General features: G+C 42.6%; 1 protein-coding gene across 1 annotated transcript in view; it reads left to right on the top strand.

Annotated features, from left to right (window-relative positions):
* The window catches only part of LRRC4C (leucine rich repeat containing 4C), a 164,689-nt gene extending 143,811 nt beyond the window's left edge, over positions 1-20,878 (top strand). Inside the window, exon 2 of the mRNA XM_030199471.1 lies at positions 18,839-20,878. Within this exon, the coding sequence (XP_030055331.1) occupies positions 18,881-20,800 (1,920 nt within the window). The 5' untranslated portion in view covers positions 18,839-18,880 and the 3' untranslated portion in view covers positions 20,801-20,878. The remainder of the gene's footprint in view (positions 1-18,838) is intronic.
* Positions 20,879-21,228: the final 350 nt, after the last annotated feature.

Raw genomic sequence — 21,228 nt, 5'->3', positions numbered from 1 at the left:
TCTTTGGCTATCTTTAGATTGGATATTTAGCGCAAACCTTTTTGAACTGAATAATCCAGAAATTTAGCTAGATAAATTTGTGCAGCTAATTTCATTTGTTGAAGGCCAACTAAATTGTGTCCCTTATGGGATCAATATTCAAAAGGATTATGGGCTAATGCTTACTGTGTTGCCCAGTTTTGAAGCAGATGGATGCTGTTTTAATACCAGTTTATTTTTCTTTACAACACGTTTCACTACTGGTTAATAATTGTTTAGAGATTATTAGATCTTGGATGATGAGAAAACCAAATTCTTACTATTGGATTATAAATCTGATCCCCCCGGAGACCCATATGGTGGTGGGTAGTTCTTTGAACCTCTGCAAAAGGATATTAAATTATTAGGTGTCCATATTGATCAGACTTCAATACTGGATACTCACATTTCATCTTTGTTAAACAGTTCCTTTTGTATACTAAGGAAACTGAGATGAATTCAAAAATTCTTTGAGATCTCCCAATTTAGGATAGTGGAGGAGTGGCCTAGTGGTTAGGGTGGTGGATTTTGGTCCTGAGGAATTGAGTTCAAATCCCACGTCAGGCTCAGGCAGCTCCTTGTGACCATGGACAAATCACTTAATCCTCCATTGCCCCATGTAAACCACATTGAGCCTGCCATGAGTGGGAAAACATGGGGTACAAATATAATAAAAAAATTATTGTAATCTTCTGTTGCTGGGTGTTCCCAGGTGTCATCTGCAAAGATTGCAACCTGTACAAAATTCAGTTCTTACATTAATTTGTTCTCTGCGTAAGTATGATCTTATTAGTCAGTTCTATTTACAATTGCACTGGTGAAGACAGGATTGTATTTAAATATGTATGCATATTGTTTAAAATTTTAATTGGAGACATTTCAAGCTGTTTAGTAGTGTGAAGTTTAAAGATTTTAGAAGAAATAGAAGATCATATTGGTCTTCTCCCTCTGCAATTCCCTTTCCTAAGGGGATAAAAATATTTGGCTTATTTAAGCTGTTGATGATCTCTCAGACTTCTTAATAGCGTTGATAATTTTTGGAAATATGTGAAGACTATTCTTTTTAAAAAAATTGTTAGCTTTTCTAATTAGATGATATAATTGTAATTCCTGAGGTGTGTCTTGGTTCATTACTCTTTTACTTCATTATAAACAGCCTAGAATTTATGGGTTAGGCAGTCTAGAAATTCAATGTAATGTAATGTAATGTCTCAAAATGACTAAAAAGGTCCATCTGCTAAAATTGTCCAAATTGTGATTTTCAAAAGGCAGAATTTGGACACCCTACACTGCAGTTCATCCAAATAGCAAGGAGGCATGTTGTGGGCATGCTTAGGACGAGACTAGGTAAGGCCCAACAGCGATAATCAAATGGGAAGAAAGAAGGGCGTCCTAAGTTAGACCTGTTTCAATCATGTCCAGGGTAAAAAAAGGTGCTCTAATTGAGTAGTTGACCACTTGAGGGATTAATGCTTGACCCCTCCTTAATCCCCCAGTGGTTACTGCCCCCTCCCTCACCTCTGAAAGTAACAGCAGAAAGGAAAACTGGCTCCCTGACAACATCAGGTATTTTGGGCATTTGGAAAACAGCAGCAAACAGGTCTGAAGGGTAGACCAGTGTTCAGTGCAGTGGACTGTAAACCAGGGGACCCAGATTCAAATTCCACTTGAGGCCTAGATTCAAAGCTGCAACCTGATGCTCCCAGTCTGCAGCTCTGGGTCCACCCTTGAATTACCCCCCCCCCCCCCCACGAAGTGAGGTATCCCCCCCCCAAGGCACCCATACCCCCCATAGTGTCTACCTTACTCGTTATTGGTGGTTCAGGGGGAGGTCTGGGGAGTCCAGAGGGGGGTGGTCTGGGGGTCTCGGAGCTCTTCAGGCAAGAAATATGACCCCTAGCGGTAGTTGCGCCATTTGGAGGATGGCACTCGGAGTGAGCAGGAACTATTAGGCATTCCTCCTGCCTGAAGAGCCCCTGGACAACCCCCTCAAGTCTCCCCAGGCTCCTCGACCACCAGTGACCAGTAAGATAGGCATTATGTGGTGCCTTTGGGGGACCTCATGTCCAGGTGGTTAACTCAAGGGGGCCCAGACATGCAGGATGGGAGCATCAGGCTGCGGCTTTACATGGCCCAATGCTCCCAGACCATAGGAATAATGCTGCTTGTAAGATGGCTCACAAGCAGCTTTATTCTCTTGACCCTGGATTCAGCAATCTGCAGTACTGGGATCCCGCAGGTTGCTGAATCCCATGGGGCATCAAGATGTCGTAAAAAGCAAATATTTACTGCGCCTTAGTAAATTCCCCCATTAATGGATTTGTTAAGTACTGTCCTCCTCAGGCATGTTAACAATATGTGTGTTCTAATGAGCTTGTGTTTAAAACAGGATAATTATATCAAGCTGGCAAATGAACGAGCCAAAAAGAAATTCACTCCTTTAAAGTTCTGATAATCTGGGATATGAAACAGCATTGACAATAGTTTTCAGGCTTCCCTGAAAGGAGAAGGTCTTTATGAATAGATAAAATGTATTATTTTCTTTGTGAACCAATAGCAAAAAGAGAGAGAGAGAGAGAGGATGCCAACATCTCAGAACAGAATGGACTGACATGCATAATATGAAGTCACTTAAAAATTCACATATTCAGGCAGGAAAACTACCTCACACCACTTTCTACAGTGTCACCCATTAATGATGTTAATCAGGTGCTGTGCTTTCTGCGTCCTTGAATAGAACTATGTGTACTAGCATATTGTGCAATAGCTGAATAGCAGCAACACCGCCAAGGTTTGTTAAACTAATCCCAGGACATTTTCTAAATAAATTTCTGCTGACTTCTTTGTCAGTAAGATCATTATGAATTTGTATGGCTTTTTAAAAATTAGTTATAACTACAGCGTTTGACTAATATTTCTTTTCTACATGGTAAAGATACTTAGGGACTCATTTTTGAAACAGAAAAACATCCAAAAAGCAACATAAAATGACACTTGGGTGTTTTATTTGCAACAATATATATCTACTTTCTCCTATCTAATCAGAGTGCCTTGTCACTTCTACTTTTATTATATTGTGAGCCACATTGTACTTGAATCCTATTTGAGATAATGTGGGATATAAATGTTATAAATAAATATGTCCAAGGCACTATTTTCAAAACACATGTTAAAACCCTTTAGAGGTGCATAATCGAATGGGGCCGGCCATCTCCGGGGCCGGCTCCTTAAAGGGGCGGAGCCAATCATATTATCGAAAAAGATGGCCGGCCATCTTTTCTTTCGATAATACAGTCGGGGCCGACCAAATCTCAACATTTAGGTCAAATGTTGAGATCGCCGGATTTAGATATTGCCGGATTTAGAGATGGCAGGCTTCGGTTTTCGGCCTTAATGGAAACCGGGCCCGGCCATCTCAAACCCGGCCAAATGCAAGACCTTTGGTCGTGGGAGGAGCCAGCATTTGTAGTGCACTGGTCCCCCTGACATGCCAGGACACCAACCGGGCACCCTAGGGGGCACTGCAGTGGACTTCAAAAATTGCTCCCAGGTGCATACCTACCTTACCTTGTGTGTTGAGCCCCCAAATCCCCCCAAAACCCACTCCCCACAACTGTACACCACTACCATAGCCTTAGAGATGAAGGGGGGCACCTACATGTGGGTACAGTGGGTTTTGGGGGGGGGGTTTGGAGGGCTCAACATTTACCACCACAAGTGTAACAGGTAGGGGGGGATGGGCCTGGGTCCACCTGCCTGAAGTGCACTGCACCCACTAAATACTGCTCCATGGACCTGCATACTGTTGTCAGGGAGCTGGGTATGACATTTCAGGCTGGCATAGAAGCTGGCAAAAAAATGTTTTGTTTTGTTTTGTTTGGGTGGGAGGGGTTTGGTGACCACTGGGGGAGTAAGGGGAGGTCATCCCCGATTCCCTCCGGTGGTCATCTGGTCAATTGGGGCACTTTTGTGAGGCTTGGTCCTAAAAATAAATGGACTAAGTGAAGCCGGCCAAATGCTCGTCAGAGCCGGCCTTCTTTTTTCCATTATCGGCCGAAGCCGGCCAAGTCTTAACCACGCCCCCGTCCCACCTTCCATTCAGTGCCGACATGCCCCCTTGAACGTTCGCCAGCTCTGTGACGGAAAGCAGTTGGAGCCGGCCAAAATCTGCTTTTGATTATACCGATTTGGCCGGGTTTAGGAGATGGCCGGCCATCTCCCGATTTGTGTCGGAAGATGGCCGGCGATCTCCTTCGAAAATAAGCAGGTTAGTGTCCTATGTTCCCATTAATCTGTTCCCATATGGCTTATTATGAGAACATTGGACACTAAAGGGTTAATTTAAAACATTTTTCTTTGCAGTTCATCTGCAGAGTGTCCAAATCAAAAGGGGGCATGTCTGGGGTGAGGTGGGGGCAGGATTTGGGTGTTCCCAAAACATGAACATTTTTTCTGCCATAATGGAACAAAAAGAAAAGCATCCAGGGCTACAATTTAGACGTTTTGGTCTAGACCTGTTTCTATCATGACTTAGTCAGAAAAAGGTACCCTAACTGACCAGATTGACCACTGGAGGAATAAAGGCATAACCCCACAGTGGTCACTGACCCCATTCCACCCTCCAAAGATGTCAAAGAAACAGTACATACTAGGCTGTATGAGAGCTTCAGATGTTATGGCCAGTCCTATTAGATCAGCAAGCAGGTCCCTGGAGTAGCCTAGTGGTCAGTGCAGTACACTGTAGAGAGGGGGACCCAGGCCCATATCCCACTCTAACTGGTACACTTGTGATGGAAAGTATGAGCTCTCCAAAATCTTCCAAAAACCCACTGCATCCACATAGGTAGCACCTGCAGACATAAGGGCTACTGTAGTGGTGTATATTTGGGTACAGTGGGTTTTTGGTGGGCTTTGGAGCAGGGCCACAGAGAGACTGGGCCAGGCCCGGGACAAGGCCGTCGCTGGGCCCCCCCTCCACCCGCCACCGGGCCCTCTCTCCCCCCCCCCCCCCCGGGCCCTCTGCACTGACCTTAAGCGGCTCACCTTCGAAAGCGCAGCAAGCAGCGGCAGACCACTCCTTCCTTCTGTGTCCTGCCCTTGCGGAAATTACATCAGACAAGGGCGGGGCATGGAAGGAAGGAGTGGTCTGCCGCTGCTTGCTGCACCTTCAAAGGTGATGTGCTTAAATTCAATGCCAGGGAGCGATGGAGGGTGGGCGGGCCGGACTGCAGCGGTGGCTCCGCCCCCCCCCCCCCCCCACGGGGAATTTTGTCCCCCCTGCTTTGGAGGGCTCACCATACAATGTAAGAGGGTTACAGTGAGATGTGTACTTCAGACCTTTACTTGAAGTCCACAGCAGTGCTTCCTAGGGTGGCTCACTGCTCTGCTAGGATGTCCTTGTGGCCAGTCTACTAGGAAGGCTGGCTTGATTTTGTGTGTTTATTACTTGGATTTTTATTTTTCAAACATGGTCATAAAATAAAGACATACTGAGCAAAACAACGTCTAGCAAATGGCCATTTTTGAAACAAAAGGATAGATGTTTTTCTGATTTGATAATGACCATGTTCATGAGTGGATTTTTGGATGTTTTCTGCAAAATGTCCAAAGTCGGATTTAGACGCTATATCGAAAATGCCCCTCCATGTGAACTACCTTTGTCTTATGACTCCAGTTCTATAGGGAATCTGCTTGTGAAAGAACCCTGGTTTCATGGATCAGAATGCAAATGACTGAAGCTATGAAACGAAAGGCAATGGCTGATGATCTTTATTCAGTAATTCTACAATATTAGTTATAACCTTAACCACTGACTGTATTTTAAAGATAGAACATAGCCAATGCAGTAGTCCCCTTTTACTGAGCTAGCCAGCTACATCAGGATTTTACTGTACTCCTTTATATAAACTTCAGTGACAGATATTGAGATAATGGTTTCATTTCTCAAAGGCTCATTTATTAGGTGCAAGGAATTCCCATAAAATATATGTGGTTTGACAGGAATTCTGATTGCACTTGTGAGTTCTAGGGATATTCAATCATAAGCATGCATTTAGTTTGTTTGGGGAGTGTCACATGCTTAGCACTGAGGAAGCTGCCCTCGCATAGTAAGTGATCGGTGACCTTAGTCATAGCCTGATTGGCCTGTGAGAATGCATTAGGGGTTGATTGGTTATTAAGAATGCCTCTTCTCTGATTGGCTCCCTTTACATGTTTAAATCCTGGAGCTCCTATTCTACCTCACCCTCAGATAGGTGTCACTTGTCAGCTCCTGAGTGTGTATGTCTTCTGCTGATCTTTGGTGTCCAACTCTTACCTTCATTCTTCATATGAAATTGTTCAGTCAGCCCTGGCCTTTGCCTGTTTCCTGACCACATTCTTGCCTGTTGTCAAAAGAAAGTCTGTAAATTCTATGCATTATTATTTATTTATTGGGATTTATTTACCACCTTTTTGAAGGAATTCATTCAAGGTGGTGTACAGTAAGAATAAATCAAACATGAGCAATAGACAATTACATCAGTAAAAATATTCAAATAACAGTACAAAGTATGGCATAGTATACTACTTACAATGTCAACACAATATATAATAGAACATTTTAATTGACAGCTTAGGGTATAAGCAAAGATGGAACATATAGATAGGTAAGAGGAGTTAGAAAGTAAGGTGACTAATTTAAAGAAAGTTGCACATGAGGTCAGAGAGATGGTTAAATATTATCTCAGCTAGAGTAGGAGTGGATAAACATGGCCTTCTGCAGTATGTGCAACCCGTGTCACTCCTTGTGTGCGTGAGACTAAGAATTTAGTTACTTCTTCCATTAAAGGCCTGGTTGAAGAGCCAAGCTTTCACCTGCTTCCTGAAGTAGAGATAGTCTTGTGCATTCCAGAGTGTGGGGGCCACTCTGGAGAAGGCTTGCTTACGGGTATCACATCATGTAATGCCTTTTGGAGAGCATGTGGTTAGTGACAGTCCTTGAGAGAACCTTAGTGTCCTTGGAGGTGTGTACACGATCATCTTATTCTTCAGGTACTCGGGGCCATTTCCTTTAAGGACCTTGAAGATCAGACACAGGGTTTTAAATTTAGCCCTGCATTGTACTGGTAGCCAATGAAGTTTTGGGGAACTCAGATTAAGTGTTGAATCTAACTGTATTTCAAAGTGATTTGAAGGGGAGTTCGTACTTCTCAAAAGAGATTTTGATGTCAGGTATGTATCCACTTATATTAGGGACCCAGAGAAGCTCAGTTTTACTTGGGTTCAGGCAAGTTAGCTGTGTTTAGACCATTCTTGAATTGATGTTAGACAAGTAATCAGTTTATTCAAGGCTCTAGGTAAGTTTTGTGGTTTTGTAGACATAATATACTTATCTACAAAACATCTGGCCTCAAAGCTTTGGGAATAATAACTAGAAAAACTCTTTCAGCCCTTTACAGGAGTCTCCAATAACATTATCAGCCAATTAGACCGGGAAAAAACGAACTGGAAGTAAAAAACTCCTAATGGAGAAAAAGTATTCCATTCAAAAAACAGGTCCCCAACACAAGTGCTCAGCTAGTTCTGCAAGACTGGGGGTTGCTCTACCTATATGAGGAACACCTTGGGCATGTGCTCCAAGTTTTGGCAGCCTCTGAGTACTTGAGGACTCAACCTGAGAGGAAAGGGGGTTATTATAGTAGAAATTGAACCTCCAGGCCAGGGTCCCTGATGTTCTTCATGGTTGTTGATCCAGCTGTGATAGGTACCTACAAATCTGTATACATGAATAACTGTGAATTAACATGCATACAACTGATTTGCATGTATAACATTTCTAGGACACAGAAACCATGAATGTGTGAAACAAAAAATAAATGAGGGGAAAAATCATTCAAAATGAACATGAAACATTTTTTACTCTGATATCCCTATGGACTTTAATCTATTAAAACGTATTTCAGCTCATTAGGAACATTCAGGTTTAAAGTTTATTAGATTAATATTAACATCAACAACATGACTTGTATTCCACTATTTACCTCAGATTTGAGCAATTGCCTTTTATTTTGTATTTAGTTTCAACCTGCAAGGAACAGGTTGATTTCAAGCAAAACAATGTTTGGTCCATTGTAAAATGGATATAGCAATTCTTCATTGTATGACGAGATAAGCTGCCTGAGACCTTTTGGTACAAGGTTTACAAGTAGAAAATGTGTAAAGCACTGTGCATGATGACAATATAAGCCACATGGTTAGAAAGGTCTCTCCAAAAAAAACTGAAGTTTAAGCGCAAGTGGCTGAAATCAGGTAAATCAGAGGGTAATTTTCAAAGACATCTCTGTGCACAAAGCTGGGATATAAGAGTGGAAATGAGTTTTTGAAATTGTCCTACTCTATGGGTAAAAATATTCTGGCAGTATCACAATTATAATTGCAAGTGAGGTTGAGTCAGGAATCATGCGTAAATGAGTATTTTTATATTTCTAAAAATATGGATGCAATTTTACCTGGAAAATATCTGAATAAATTCTAGGTGCATATTTGTTCTCTATGAAAATTGGCGTAAAAACTGCAGGTGGAAAAACATTCATATTACTAAGCTGCAGGAAGTTCAAGATCAATTTATTTGATATAATGCAAAATTTTCAAAAGAGAAATCTAACGGTTTACAATATAGAAAATAATTAAGGAAGGAAAAAGGGGGCGACACAAAATCAGGGCTTTTTTTGAGGGGGTACTTGGGGGTACTGAGTACCAGCACCTTTTCCGTTGTCTGCTAAAATTGACCCGTGGACCCCAAGTTTTAATGAAAGAGCTCAGGCTCTACACACCAATTCTGTCTTGTCATAGATTCTGGGACTGGTTGCAGGGGGTCTGGCTATTGTGGGGTGGGTCCCTCAGTGATCACCCCACCCCTAAAGGGTGGCCTAGCATTTGAGTACCGGCACCTTTTTTGCCAGAAAAAATGCACTGCACAAAATAGAACGGAAAAGGGAAGCAAGGAAAGGAAAGATTATATTGTTCAGAAAGAGAGGGAAAAACAAGAGAAGGAAAGAACAAGAAGCTTGGTATTGTCTATTTGCATGGCAGGGTCAGGGGCACAGGATGAAGGCCCCAAGTCAGGAGTCTACAGAAGGAAAAGCCAGGGTGAAATAATACGCTTTTAACTGGGACTTAAAATTCTGAAAGGATTGCTCAAGACGTAGATATTGGGGAAAGGTGTCCCACAGCCAGGGGCAGCCCAAGGAAAGATGCCACCTGAGGCAGGGGTAAGATGCAACTCCCCCAGGCTGAGATGTGGCCACCCCCCCCCCCCCCCCCGGGCCAAGTTCTGGTATCTCCCTTTCCTTCCTCCATCCCATTACCAGAGTTTACCTTCTTTCTTCATGCTCCAAAAGCCGGCAGCGGCAGCGATTCCAGTACTCTGCCCTGTCACTGGCGCTGGCCTCTTCTCTACTGCGGCCGCCTCTGAGGAAACAGGAAGTTACTTCAGAGAGGCGGCTACAGTAAAAAGAAGAGGCGGGTGCCAGTGGTAGGGCAGTGTATGAGAATGGCACCTGCTGCCGCTAGGTTTTGAAACATGATGAAGGAAGGTAAACTTGGGGAACGGAGTTGAGGAAGGAAAGGGGAGATGCTGTTCCCAAGAGTGCCACCTTTTTGCTAGTATCCTGCTATTTAGAGATTTTTTTTTTTTTCAAATAACATATTACAAAGCAATTTGGTTAAGAAAAAATACAATTGAACTAACACAGCAGACTTAATATATTTCATTTAATACAAAAACCCCTCTAATTGCAAGGTATTTTGATCATTTTTTATTAGTTTTCTGTTAAGAAATTCTGTAAATTAATTGCTACTTTCAGTCTTCAATTGCACTTTAATTAATGGTAACTTTGCTAGAAATACATTTTTGCTTATTATAGACCTACAGTAAAACAATAAAATTATTGCCTTTCGTTGAGAAAACAGCTTCACTGTACTTGGCTACACTTCAGTAAGTCACATGTGTATAGGCCCCACACAAAGATTGCCGATGAGCAAACGCCTTGTTTTGTGTTTCAGAAAGAAATAGCAGAGAGATGATGGCATCCTTTTTGCAGAGTAAAGAAGATGGATAGCTCTCCACTCCTACCTCATGTTGGAAAGCAAGTGATGAAAACCATTTCAAAAAGCTAAAATCCCCTTATGAAAAAGAAGGGAGGGCAGCGGAGTAACCTCTTGGTTAGAGAGGTGGTTTGGGAACTTGAGAGCCCAGATTCAGGTCTCAAAGTGGGGTCCTTTTACAAAGCGACGGTAAGCCCAACCCGGGTTTACCACATGCTAATCTGGAGCTACCGCTGGCCCAACATGGGTGCCGGCAGTATTTCCAGTTCCAGCTCGAGCCATCTCCTGCGCTACAGAAAATCAGACCTGATTTTCTAGTGCAGGGGTTGCCCGACAGTAATTGGGCAGTGCCACACGCTGCCTGGTTAGTGCGGAAGCCCTTATCGTCACCTCAGTGGGTGACGGTAAGTGCTTCTCCCACATGGCCACACAGTAAGAGAAATTTTACCACATGGCCATGTTTTTGTAGCCCTTTTACCCACTGTAGTAAAAAGGAATACAGCGTGTGGCAAAAACGGATGCTGCTGCGACCGTAGGACCCTTTTCACCACAGCTTGGTAATAGAGCCCCAAAGTAGGCAAGCTGCTTAACCCTACGTTAAAGTGGGCAAGGTACTGAACCCTCCGTTGCCTTGGGTGGCTCTGGCAACCTTCCCCTGCTTGGGGCCTGCCATGGAAACCATCATTTATATATTTATTGCATTTGTATCCCACATTTTCCCACCTCTTTGCAGGCTCAATGTGGCTTACAATACATCATGAATAGTGGAAATATATAAGAAAATAGACATTTAGTATTACAGAAGGATCTTGGTTAACATTATAATGATAAAACATGATAGTAGTATAACAAGCAGATCTTATAAGGCAATTCTGGATGTATATGGAGGAATTCACATTTGTTGATCTTTGTGGTAAACCTTGTTAAAGAGATGGGTCTTCAGTAGTTTGCGGTAGTTAGTTAATTTTTTTTTGTTACATGTATACCCCGCGCTTTCCCACTCATGGCAGGCTCAATGCGGCTTACATGGGGCAATGGAGGGTTAAGTGACTTGCCCAGAGTCACAAGGAGCTGCCTGTGCCTGAAGTGGGAATTTAACTCAGTTCCTCAGTTCCCTAGGACCAAAGTCCACCACCTTAATCACTAGGTCACTCCTCCACTTCATGAATTGTTTTTAAGTTGCGCGGCAGCGCGTTCCAGAATTGTGTGCTCAGGTATGAAAAGGTTGACACATGCATTAGTTTGTATTTTAGACCTTTACAGTTGGGGAAGTGAAGATTAAGGAATGTGCGGGATGATTTTTTAGAATTCCTGGGTGGTAAGTCTATTAGGTCTGACATGTGGGCTGGGGCATCTCTGTGAATGATTTTGTGAACTAGGGAGCATATTTTGAACGTGATGTGTTCTTTAAGTGGGAGCCAGTGTAGCTTTTCTCGTAACGGCTTAGCACTTTCATATTTTGTTTTACCGAATATGAGTCTAGCTGCAGTGTTCTGGGCTGTCTGAAGTTTCTTGATTATTTGCTCTTTGCAGCCAGCGTAGAGTGCGTTGCAGTAGTCTAGATGACTGAGTACCATTGATTGTACCAGGTTACAGAAGACGGTCCTTGGGAAGAAAGGCCTTACTCCTTTTAGTTTCCACATTGAGTGGAACATCTTCTTGGTTGTGTTTTTCGCATGATTCTCAAGTGTTAGATGTCGATCAATGGTAACTCCAAGGATTTTTAGGGTGTCCGAGATTGGGAGATTCAATTTTGGTGTGTTAATGATGGTGAATTTGTTCGTGTTATGTTGAGAGGTGAGTACTAGGCATTGGGTTTTTTCTGCATTGAGTTTCAGCTTAAATGCATCCACCCATGTATACATGATATGTAGACTTTGGTTGATGTCATTGGAAATTTCCGTTAGATCTTGTTTAAATGGAATGTAGACCGTTACGTCATCTGCATATATGTATGGGTTGAGGTTTTGTTTTGATAGTAGTTTGGCCAAGGGTATCTTCATTAAGTTGAATAGAGTCGGTGAGAGGGGGGATCCCGGTGGAACTCCACATTCAGGTATCCATGTGGCTGATGTAGTCGAATTAGATGTCACTTGGTATGATCGTGTGGTTAGGAACCCCTTAAACCAATTGAGAACACTGCCTCCAATTCCGAAGTACTCGAGGATATGTAGTAGTATTCCATGATCAACTATGTCGAAGGCGCTAGACATGTCAAATTGTAGAAGTAGTATGTTCTTGCCAGTTGCAATCATTTGTTTGAATTTAGTCATTAGAGTAACTAGTACATAAGTACATAAGTAATGCCATACTGGGAAAAGACCAAGGGTCCATCGAGCCCAGCATCTTTTCCACGACAGCGGCCAATCCAGGCCAAGGGCACCTGGCAAGCTTCCCAAATGTACAAACATTCTATACATGTGTCACGTGACACATGTTATTCCTGGGATTTTGGATTTTTCCAAGTCCGTTTAGTAGCGGTTTATGGACTTGTCCTTTAGGAAACCGTCCAACCCCTTTTTAAACTCTGCTAAGCTAACCGCCTCACCACATTTTCCGGCAATGAATTCCAGAGTTTAATTACACGTTGGGTGAAGAAAAAGTTTCTCCGATTTGTTTTAAATTTACTACACTGTAGTTTAATCGCATGCCCCCTAGTCCTAGTATTTTTGGAAAGCGTGAACAGACGCTTCACATCCACCTGTTCCACTCCACTCATTATTTTATATACCTCTATCATGTCTCCCCTCAGCCGTCTCTTCTCCAAGCTGAATAGCCCTAGCCTCCTTAGTCTTTCTTCATAGGGAAGTCGTCCCATCCCCGCTATCATTTTAGTCGCCCTTCGCTGCACCTTTTCCAATTCTACTATATCTTTCTTGAGATGCGGCGACCAGAATTGAACACAATACTCAAGGTGTGGTCACACCATGGAGCGATACAACGGCATTATAACATCCTCACATCTGTTTTCCATACCTTTCCTAATAATACCCAACATTCTATTCGCTTTCCTAGCCGCAGCAGCACACTGAGCAGAAGGTTTCAGTGTGTTATCGACGACGACACCCAGATCCCTTTCTTGGTCCGTAACTCCTAACGTGGAACCTTGCATGACGTAGCTATAATTCGGGTTCTTTTTTCCCACATGCATCACCTTGCACTTGCTCACATTAAACGTCATCTGCCATTTAGCTGCCCAGTCTCCCAGTCTCGTAAGGTCCTCTTGTAATTTTTCACAATCCTGTCACGAGTTAACGACTTTGAATAACTTTGTGTCATCAGCAAATTTAATTACCTCGCTAGTTACTCCCATCTCTAAATCATTTATAAATATATTAAAAAGCAGCGGTCCTAGCACAGACCCCTGAGGAACCCCACTAACTACCCTTCTCCATTGTGAATACTGCCCATTTAACCCCACTCTCTGTTTCCTATCCTTCAACCAGTTTTTAATCCACAATAGGACATTTCCTCCTATCCCATGACCCTCCAATTTCCTCTGTAGCTTTTCATGAGGTACCTTGTCAAACGCCTTTTGAAAATCCAGATACACAATATCAACCGGCTCCCCTTTGTCCACATGTTTGTTTACTCCTTCAAAGAATTGAAGTAAATTGGTCAGGCAAGATTTCCCCACACAAAAGCCGTGCTGACTCGGTCTCAGTAATCCATGTCCTCGGATGTGCTCTGTAATTTTGTTTTTAATAATAGCCTCTACCATTTTCCCCGGCACCGATGTCAGACTCACCGATCTATAATTTCCCGGATCTCCCCTGGAGCCTTTTTTTAAAATGGGCGTTACATTGGCCACCCTCCAATCTTCCGGTACCACGCTCGATTTTAAGGATAAGTTGCATATCACTAGCAGTAGCTCCGGAAGCTCATTTTTCAGTTCTATCAGTACTCTAGGATGAATACCATCCGGTCCAGGAGATTTGCTACTCTTCAGTTTGCCGAACTGCCCCATTACGACCTCCAGGTTTACCGTGAAGTCAGTAAGTTTCTCCGACTCGTCCGCTTGAAATACCATTTCCGACACCGGTATCCCACCCAAATCTTCCTCGGTGAAGACCGAAGCAAAGAATTAATTCAGTCTCTCCGCTACATCTTTGTCTTCCTTGATCGCCCCTTTTACCCCTCGGTCATTCAGCGGCCCAACCGATTCTTTTGCCGGCCTCCTGCTTTTAATGTACCGAAAAATGTTTTTACTATGTTTTTTTGCCTCTAATGCTATCTTTTTTTCGTAATCCCTCTTGGCCTTCTTTATCTGCGCCTTGCATTTGCTTTGACACTCCTTATGCTGCTTCTTGTTATTTCCAGACGGTTCCTTCTTCCATTTTCTGAAGGCATTTCTTTTAGCCCTAATAGCTTCCTTCACCTCACTTTTCAACCAGGCCGGCTGTCTTTTGGAGTTCCGTCTTTCTTTTCTAATTCGCGGAATATGTATGGCCTGGGCCTCCAGGATGGTATTTTTGAACAGCGTCCACACCTGTTGTACAGTTTTTACTCTCTCAGTTGCCCCCCTAAGTTTTTTTTTTTACCGTTCTTCTCATTTTATCATAGTCTCCTTTTTTAAAGTTAAACGCTAATGTATTTGACTTTCTGTGTACAGTTACTTCAAGGTCAATATCAAAACTGATCATATTATGGTCACTGTTATCAAGCGGCCCCAGTACCATAACATCCCTCACCAGATCATGCGCTCCTCTAAGGACCAAGTCTAGAATTTTTCCTTCTCTCGTCGGCTCCTACACCAGATGCTCCACAAAACTGTCTTTGATTTCATCAAGGAATTGTATCTCTGTAGCGTGTCCCGATGTTACATTTACCCAGTCTATATTTGGGTGTTTCAGTACTGTGGTTAGATCGAAATCCTGACTGGGAGTCATGTAATATTGAGAATTTGTTTGTGGCAGCCCCGTAAGCTACTCACAGCTTGGTGCATGTGCACAGGTGAGAAAGAGGGGCAAGAATGGAATGCTTATAGAATCAGGGTTTTGTCATGATTTAGAAGAACTCTCTCCCTACAGAAATGGGGGCCCCTTTTACCAAGCTGTGGCAAAAAGGAGCCTGTGCTGGTGTTTGTGCTTGTTTTTGACGCGCACCAAGGCCCCCTTTTACCACAGCAGGTAAAAGGTAGGTCTTACTTTTCTACAGGAAATGGCCTTGCGGCAAGTAAAGCACTTGCTGCATGGCCATTTGGGGGGGGGGCCCTTACAGCCACCCATTGATGTGGCGGTAAAGGCTCCCATGCTATTTCAGTGGTAACAGGGCAGCGTGCAGCACTGCACAATTGCTGTCAGGTACACACCAGTCCTACAAAAATAAATATACTTTTGTAGTGCCGGATATGACAGCGCGCTGAGGGTGGGAAGTACTGCCGGACTGCTGTGGTAGCCCAGCGGTACTTCCATTTTTGCAAGTAGTAAGCCCTCATTGGGCTTACCGCCACTTTCTAAAGGGGGCCCCGAAAGCATGTCCCTCCATTGCACAGTTCAGCATTGAATTTCCAGGTATAATGCTGGCAGCGATCAGCAAAACACTGATCATCACCGGCTGTATGCCAGGCCCTATGTGTGCAGATGCTAGGTTATGCTTGTATTCCGTAATGGAATCCAACTGCCCAGATCACTGTGTAGCATTGGGGTGCATAAAAGGAGATGCCCACTTACACAGTTCTCCTCTTAGGGCCAGATTCTATATTTGATGCTGAAAAAATTGGCGCAGATGGAAAACGTGCCTACGCATGTTCTATAAACTGTGCCTAAAGTTAGGTACAGCTTATAGGATATATTTATTTATTTAGATTTTGCTCACACCTTTTTCAGTAGTAGCTCAAGGTGAGTTACATTCGGGTACACTGGATATTTCTCTGTCCCAGGAGGGCTCACAATATAAGTTTGTACCTGAGGAAATGGAGGGTTAAGTGACTTGCCCAAGATCACAAGGAGCAGCAGTGGGATTTGAACTGCCCACCTCTGGATTGTAAGACCGGTGCTCTAACCACTAGGCCACTCCTCCACTATCCATGTGACTAAAATTTAGGCACAGCCATTTACACCAGTGAAAAGCTGGTGTAACTGCCCACACCTAACTTTAGGCAGGGAACAGGTTATTCTATAACACTGCATGTAAATTTTAGGAATGCCCACAACCCACCCATGTTTGTCCCATGGCCACACCCACTTTTGAGATCCACACGGTAGAATTTTTGCAGACTATTTTTTAGAATATGCTTAGCGAGTAGTGCATGTAAATGTTAATTAGTGCCAATAATTGCTTGTTAAAATTGAATTGCCGGTGCTGATTGGCTTATTAACCAATTGAGTTGCACACACAAATCAGAATATGCCCGGATTTGTGCACACAACTCTATTTGTACTATATAGAATTTTCAGGTTAATGGTCTTCTCTGGTATGCCAAATATAGCAAAGAGACAAATGCCCCTTTTATGTCAGCTCCAGGTTGGTAGTACAAACATCATATAACTGAACAAGAAAAATAGAATGTACTACTATATAGTCATTGAGCAATGAAAGATTGCCCAGTTCACATACAGAAACAATGATCAATGTGATGACATGAACTTCATTTTTCTGTTTTGTAAAACGGACTCATAAAGCAAAGAGAGAGTTCTGCTACAATTCAGAAAGCTAAACCTTTCATCAGTCACTATTCTCCCTCTTAGGGTCAGGATTTTCCACCACTGGCCTAGATAGTGGCATATAAACATTATACGTATATATTTGTAAGTTTTCGCTTTGCTATAAAATGAAACAGTTTGGTGCTTGAAGTGAAAAACCTGTGCTGATACTTTGTTCAGCCGAATCCATGTATTATGCATCTGGACGCTCTGGGTTATAAATGTGTTTTGAGCTTGCTGAAATTTATAATGCTTCACTTATGGCTGATTTATAGAAAATTTCATTAATCTCTACAGCAGAAAGACCTTGCAGTGAGTAACATATTGGAAAGGAACCCAGGGTTGAGGGTTATAAAGTAGTAGAAATGAATCAGCAGTGAAAGGCTGGAAGCTGTGAGAGAGATTTTAGGGTGTAACAAGGAATTTCCCGGATATGTTGCATAGATGCAGAAATGTGCATGCTTATGCTGCTATCTTTGGCAATGAATAAGATGGTGTGTGGAAAGACTCAGATCACATAGTGTTTATAACTACAAGGTTTCAGATGTTGGCCTACAAAAAACACACATATGGGTCCTTTATACTAAATTGTAGTAGTTTTTGCCCTTACCACATGTGTAATGCAAAAATTAACATATGGTAAGTGCAAAGCCTGTATGGTAAATGCAGGGGGCATGTGCAGACAGGGCATACAGTTAACACATGGCCACCATGTTACATGGTAGAAGCGCGTTAAAATGCAGTACAGCTATCTGTGCCACCTTTTACTGCCATTCAAGTGTCCTCAATCAACACTTCCTCCCACTCACCATGTCCCCCAAATTCAACCCCTCCCACTCCAAGGTCAGATCCCCCTGATGTTAGATCCACCTGATTCTAAAGCATGATCCCCCTGAATCCAGACCCTAACTCCCACTAGACACAACACCCTGACCTCTGACTCCAAACACCTCCTCAGCATATATACCTTGCCACCCAACCCATGAACCCCACCCCCCCTGAGCCCTACCCTTTCCCCACCTCCCCAACCACCATTGGATCTACTGGGTGGAGGGCAACACTGGTGTTCAAGTTGGTGCCATGCAGCAGTAGTCCCCTCTACTGCTACGTGGATTCGTCCAGGAATCAAAATGATTCCAGTGACCCCTAGTGGTAGTCTCACAGTGCTACTCTTAAAGTGTCATTGTTTCATATGGGGTTTATGCATCAGGGACAAGGTTTGTCTCTGGGGGATCATGGGTTTGGAATGAGAGGGTAGGGGGTGTTGTGTTTGGGGTTTGGAGTCGGGGGGGGGGAATCTAACATCTAAGGGAATCTGACCTTAGGGGAGAGGAAAATCAGGAAGCCATGGGATGTTCCAGTCAGGTGCTTGATATTTGATAGCTGAGCTACTGGACTGCAAATAGGCTGAACTTACTACCATCTTTTAGGTGGCCGTAAGTTCAGCCACGCTATCAACAGTCATGATAGCCAGAATACAATGTCAACCCATACACTGATTGTCACATTCAGTCATACTTCTGCCCGCTCATGTCATGCCCACCTCCTACCCATTCCCTTATTAGGGGCTAACTCAGGAGTTTTACCATCCGCTGCTGTTTTTAGTGCGAGAGACATGGCATAGGCATGCTCTACTGTCTACCATGCAGAAAACCCTGCGTTAGCTGCCTAACGTAGCTTAGTAAAACAATTCCATAGTCATAGATGTCAGATGTGTACCAGAAAGGTGACCACTATAGATGTCAATATTTGGGGGAGGAGGGGGGAGGGAGAAGTCAGGCCACTCTTTAAGTCACGCTTTGAATTTCTGAGTATTCAAGTCCAAAGGGAAGAGAATACTGAATGCAACCTTTGCTGTAGGTACCATTTTATTGATCAACTGCCCTTACAGAGTGAATGTTTTTATTTATCCTATATATTTATCTTGTATATAATAGTTAAAGATTTAGTTGAAATAGATTTGAAGATTGTTGGCTTTGGTTTATGTATTATGTTTGGTAGAATCTAAGTACTGCACTTAACATATACATTGCACAATAAAAACAATTATGGACACAAGCTAAAAGCATTCTTTTTAAAATCTTTTTCAGACTACTGGAACTCCTGAAGGACCACCACCAGATAAATTATGAATGTTGAACAAGATGACATTACATCCACAGCAGATGATGATAGGTCCTAGGTTTAACAGGGCCCTATTTGACCCATTACTTGTCGTATTGTTGGCTCTTCAGCTTCTAGTAGTGGCTGGTCTAGTCAGGGCTCAGACTTGCCCTTCCGTCTGCTCTTGTAGCAATCAGTTCAGCAAAGTGGTTTGTACCCGGAGGAATCTGCGAGAAGTCCCAGACGGCATCTCCACCAACACCCGGCTCTTGAATCTCCATGAGAACCAGATCCAAATAATTAAAGTGGACAGTTTTAAACACTTAAGGCACTTGGAGATTTTACAACTAAGCAGAAACCATATAAGGACAATTGAAATTGGGGCCTTCAATGGTCTGGCCAACCTCAATACCCTAGAACTCTTTGACAATCGTCTAACCACCATCCCAAATGGGGCTTTTGAATATCTGTCAAAATTAAAAGAACTTTGGTTGAGAAATAACCCTATTGAGAGCATTCCTTCTTATGCTTTTAATCGTATCCCTTCTTTGCGGAGATTGGATTTGGGAGAAATGAAAAGACTATCATACATCTCAGAAGGTGCTTTTGAAGGCCTATCAAATTTACGATATTTGAACCTTGGAACATGTAATCTCCGGGAAATCCCAAACCTCACACCACTTGTCAAACTTGATGAGTTGGACCTTTCTGGAAATCATTTGTCTGTACTCAGGCCAGGCTCTTTCCAAGGATTAACTCACCTTCAAAAATTGTGGATGATGCATTCCCAAATTCAAATCATTGAAAGGAATGCTTTTGATGACCTTCAATCATTGGTAGAGCTTAACTTGGCACATAACAATCTAACATTACTGCCTCATGACCTTTTTACACCTCTTCATAATTTACAAAGGATTCAGTTACATCACAACCCTTGGAACTGCAATTGTGACATTCTTTGGCTCAGTTGGTGGCTGAAGGAAATAGTAACGACAGGCAGTACATGCTGTGCCCGTTGTAGTACACCTCAAAATTTAAAAGGAAGGCATATTGCAGAGCTAGATCAGAATTATTTTACCTGCTATGCCCCAGTGATTTTGGAGCCCCCAGCAGACCTCAATGTCACAGAGGGCATGGCAGCAGAACTAAAATGTCGAGCATCAACATCATTGACCTCTGTAAGTTGGATTACCCCTAATGGAACAATTATGACGCATGGGGCAAATAAAGTTCGAATTTCTGTGCTCAATGATGGCACATTAAATTTTACAAATGTAACTGTGCGAGACACAGGTTTGTACACATGCATGGTGAGTAACTCTGCAGGTAATACTACAGCATCAGCCACTCTAAATGTGACCGCAACAGATAACGGTTATACATACTTTTCTACGGTAACTGTGGAGACAACAGAACCTTCTCAGGATGAGGCACGGACCACAGAAAACAATGTGGGACCTACACCGGTCACAGACTGGGTAACAACCAATGCCACAACCTTTCTCACGCCACAGAGCACAAAGTCAACAGAAAAACCTTTCACCATTCCAATTACAGACCCAAGCAATAGGATCCCTGGAATAGACGAGGTTATGAAGACCACTAAAATAATCATTGGTTGTTTTGTGGCCATTACTCTCATGGCAGCTGTGATGCTAGTCATTTTCTACAAGATGAGAAAACAGCATCATCGGAAAAACCATCACGCGCCCACAAGGACTGTTGAGATCATTAATGTGGATGATGAACTTACAGGAGATACACCAATAGAGAGTCATTTGCCCATGCCTGCTATAGAGCATGAACATTTAAATCACTATAACTCTTATAAGTCTCCTTTCAACCACACAACAACAGTTAACACAATAAATTCAATACACAGTTCAGTGCATGAACCGTTACTTATTCGTGCGAACTCTAAAGATAACGTACAAGAGACTCAAATCTAAAAAAATAAAATTACAAAATTACATAATAAAAAAAGCAGTTTATAAAATGACAGAAGTGACTGGGCTAAATCTACTGTTTCAAAAAAGTGTCTTTACATAAAAAAATCAAAAGAAAAGAAAGAAATTTATTTATTAAAAATTCTATTGTGATCTAAAAGAATGAAAATTATATGTATTCCTCAGCTCCTGTTTTTGCTGCACTTCCTTCTCTTCCTTCACTGATCCAACCCCATTTTGACATATTTTTCATAAAAAGTTTTGAATCCCTATAAAGAACTGGTCTATGAAATTTTGTAAGAATCTGTTCCACTTTGGGATTTTTATGGTGAATTCTAGTGGTGCAATCTAGTCATTTTTGTCTTCTTTTGCTTTCCTTCCTTCCTTTCCCTCCCTCTCTCCCATCCCCCCTTCTCATACATTTAAAACAA

The sequence above is a fragment of the Microcaecilia unicolor genome, chromosome 4 (assembly GCF_901765095.1).
Source record: "Microcaecilia unicolor chromosome 4, aMicUni1.1, whole genome shotgun sequence".
In the NCBI taxonomy this organism is placed as follows: Eukaryota; Metazoa; Chordata; class Amphibia; order Gymnophiona; family Siphonopidae; genus Microcaecilia; species Microcaecilia unicolor.
Note: the sequence above shows the minus strand (reverse complement) of the source record. Positions and strands in the feature narration are given on the sequence as shown.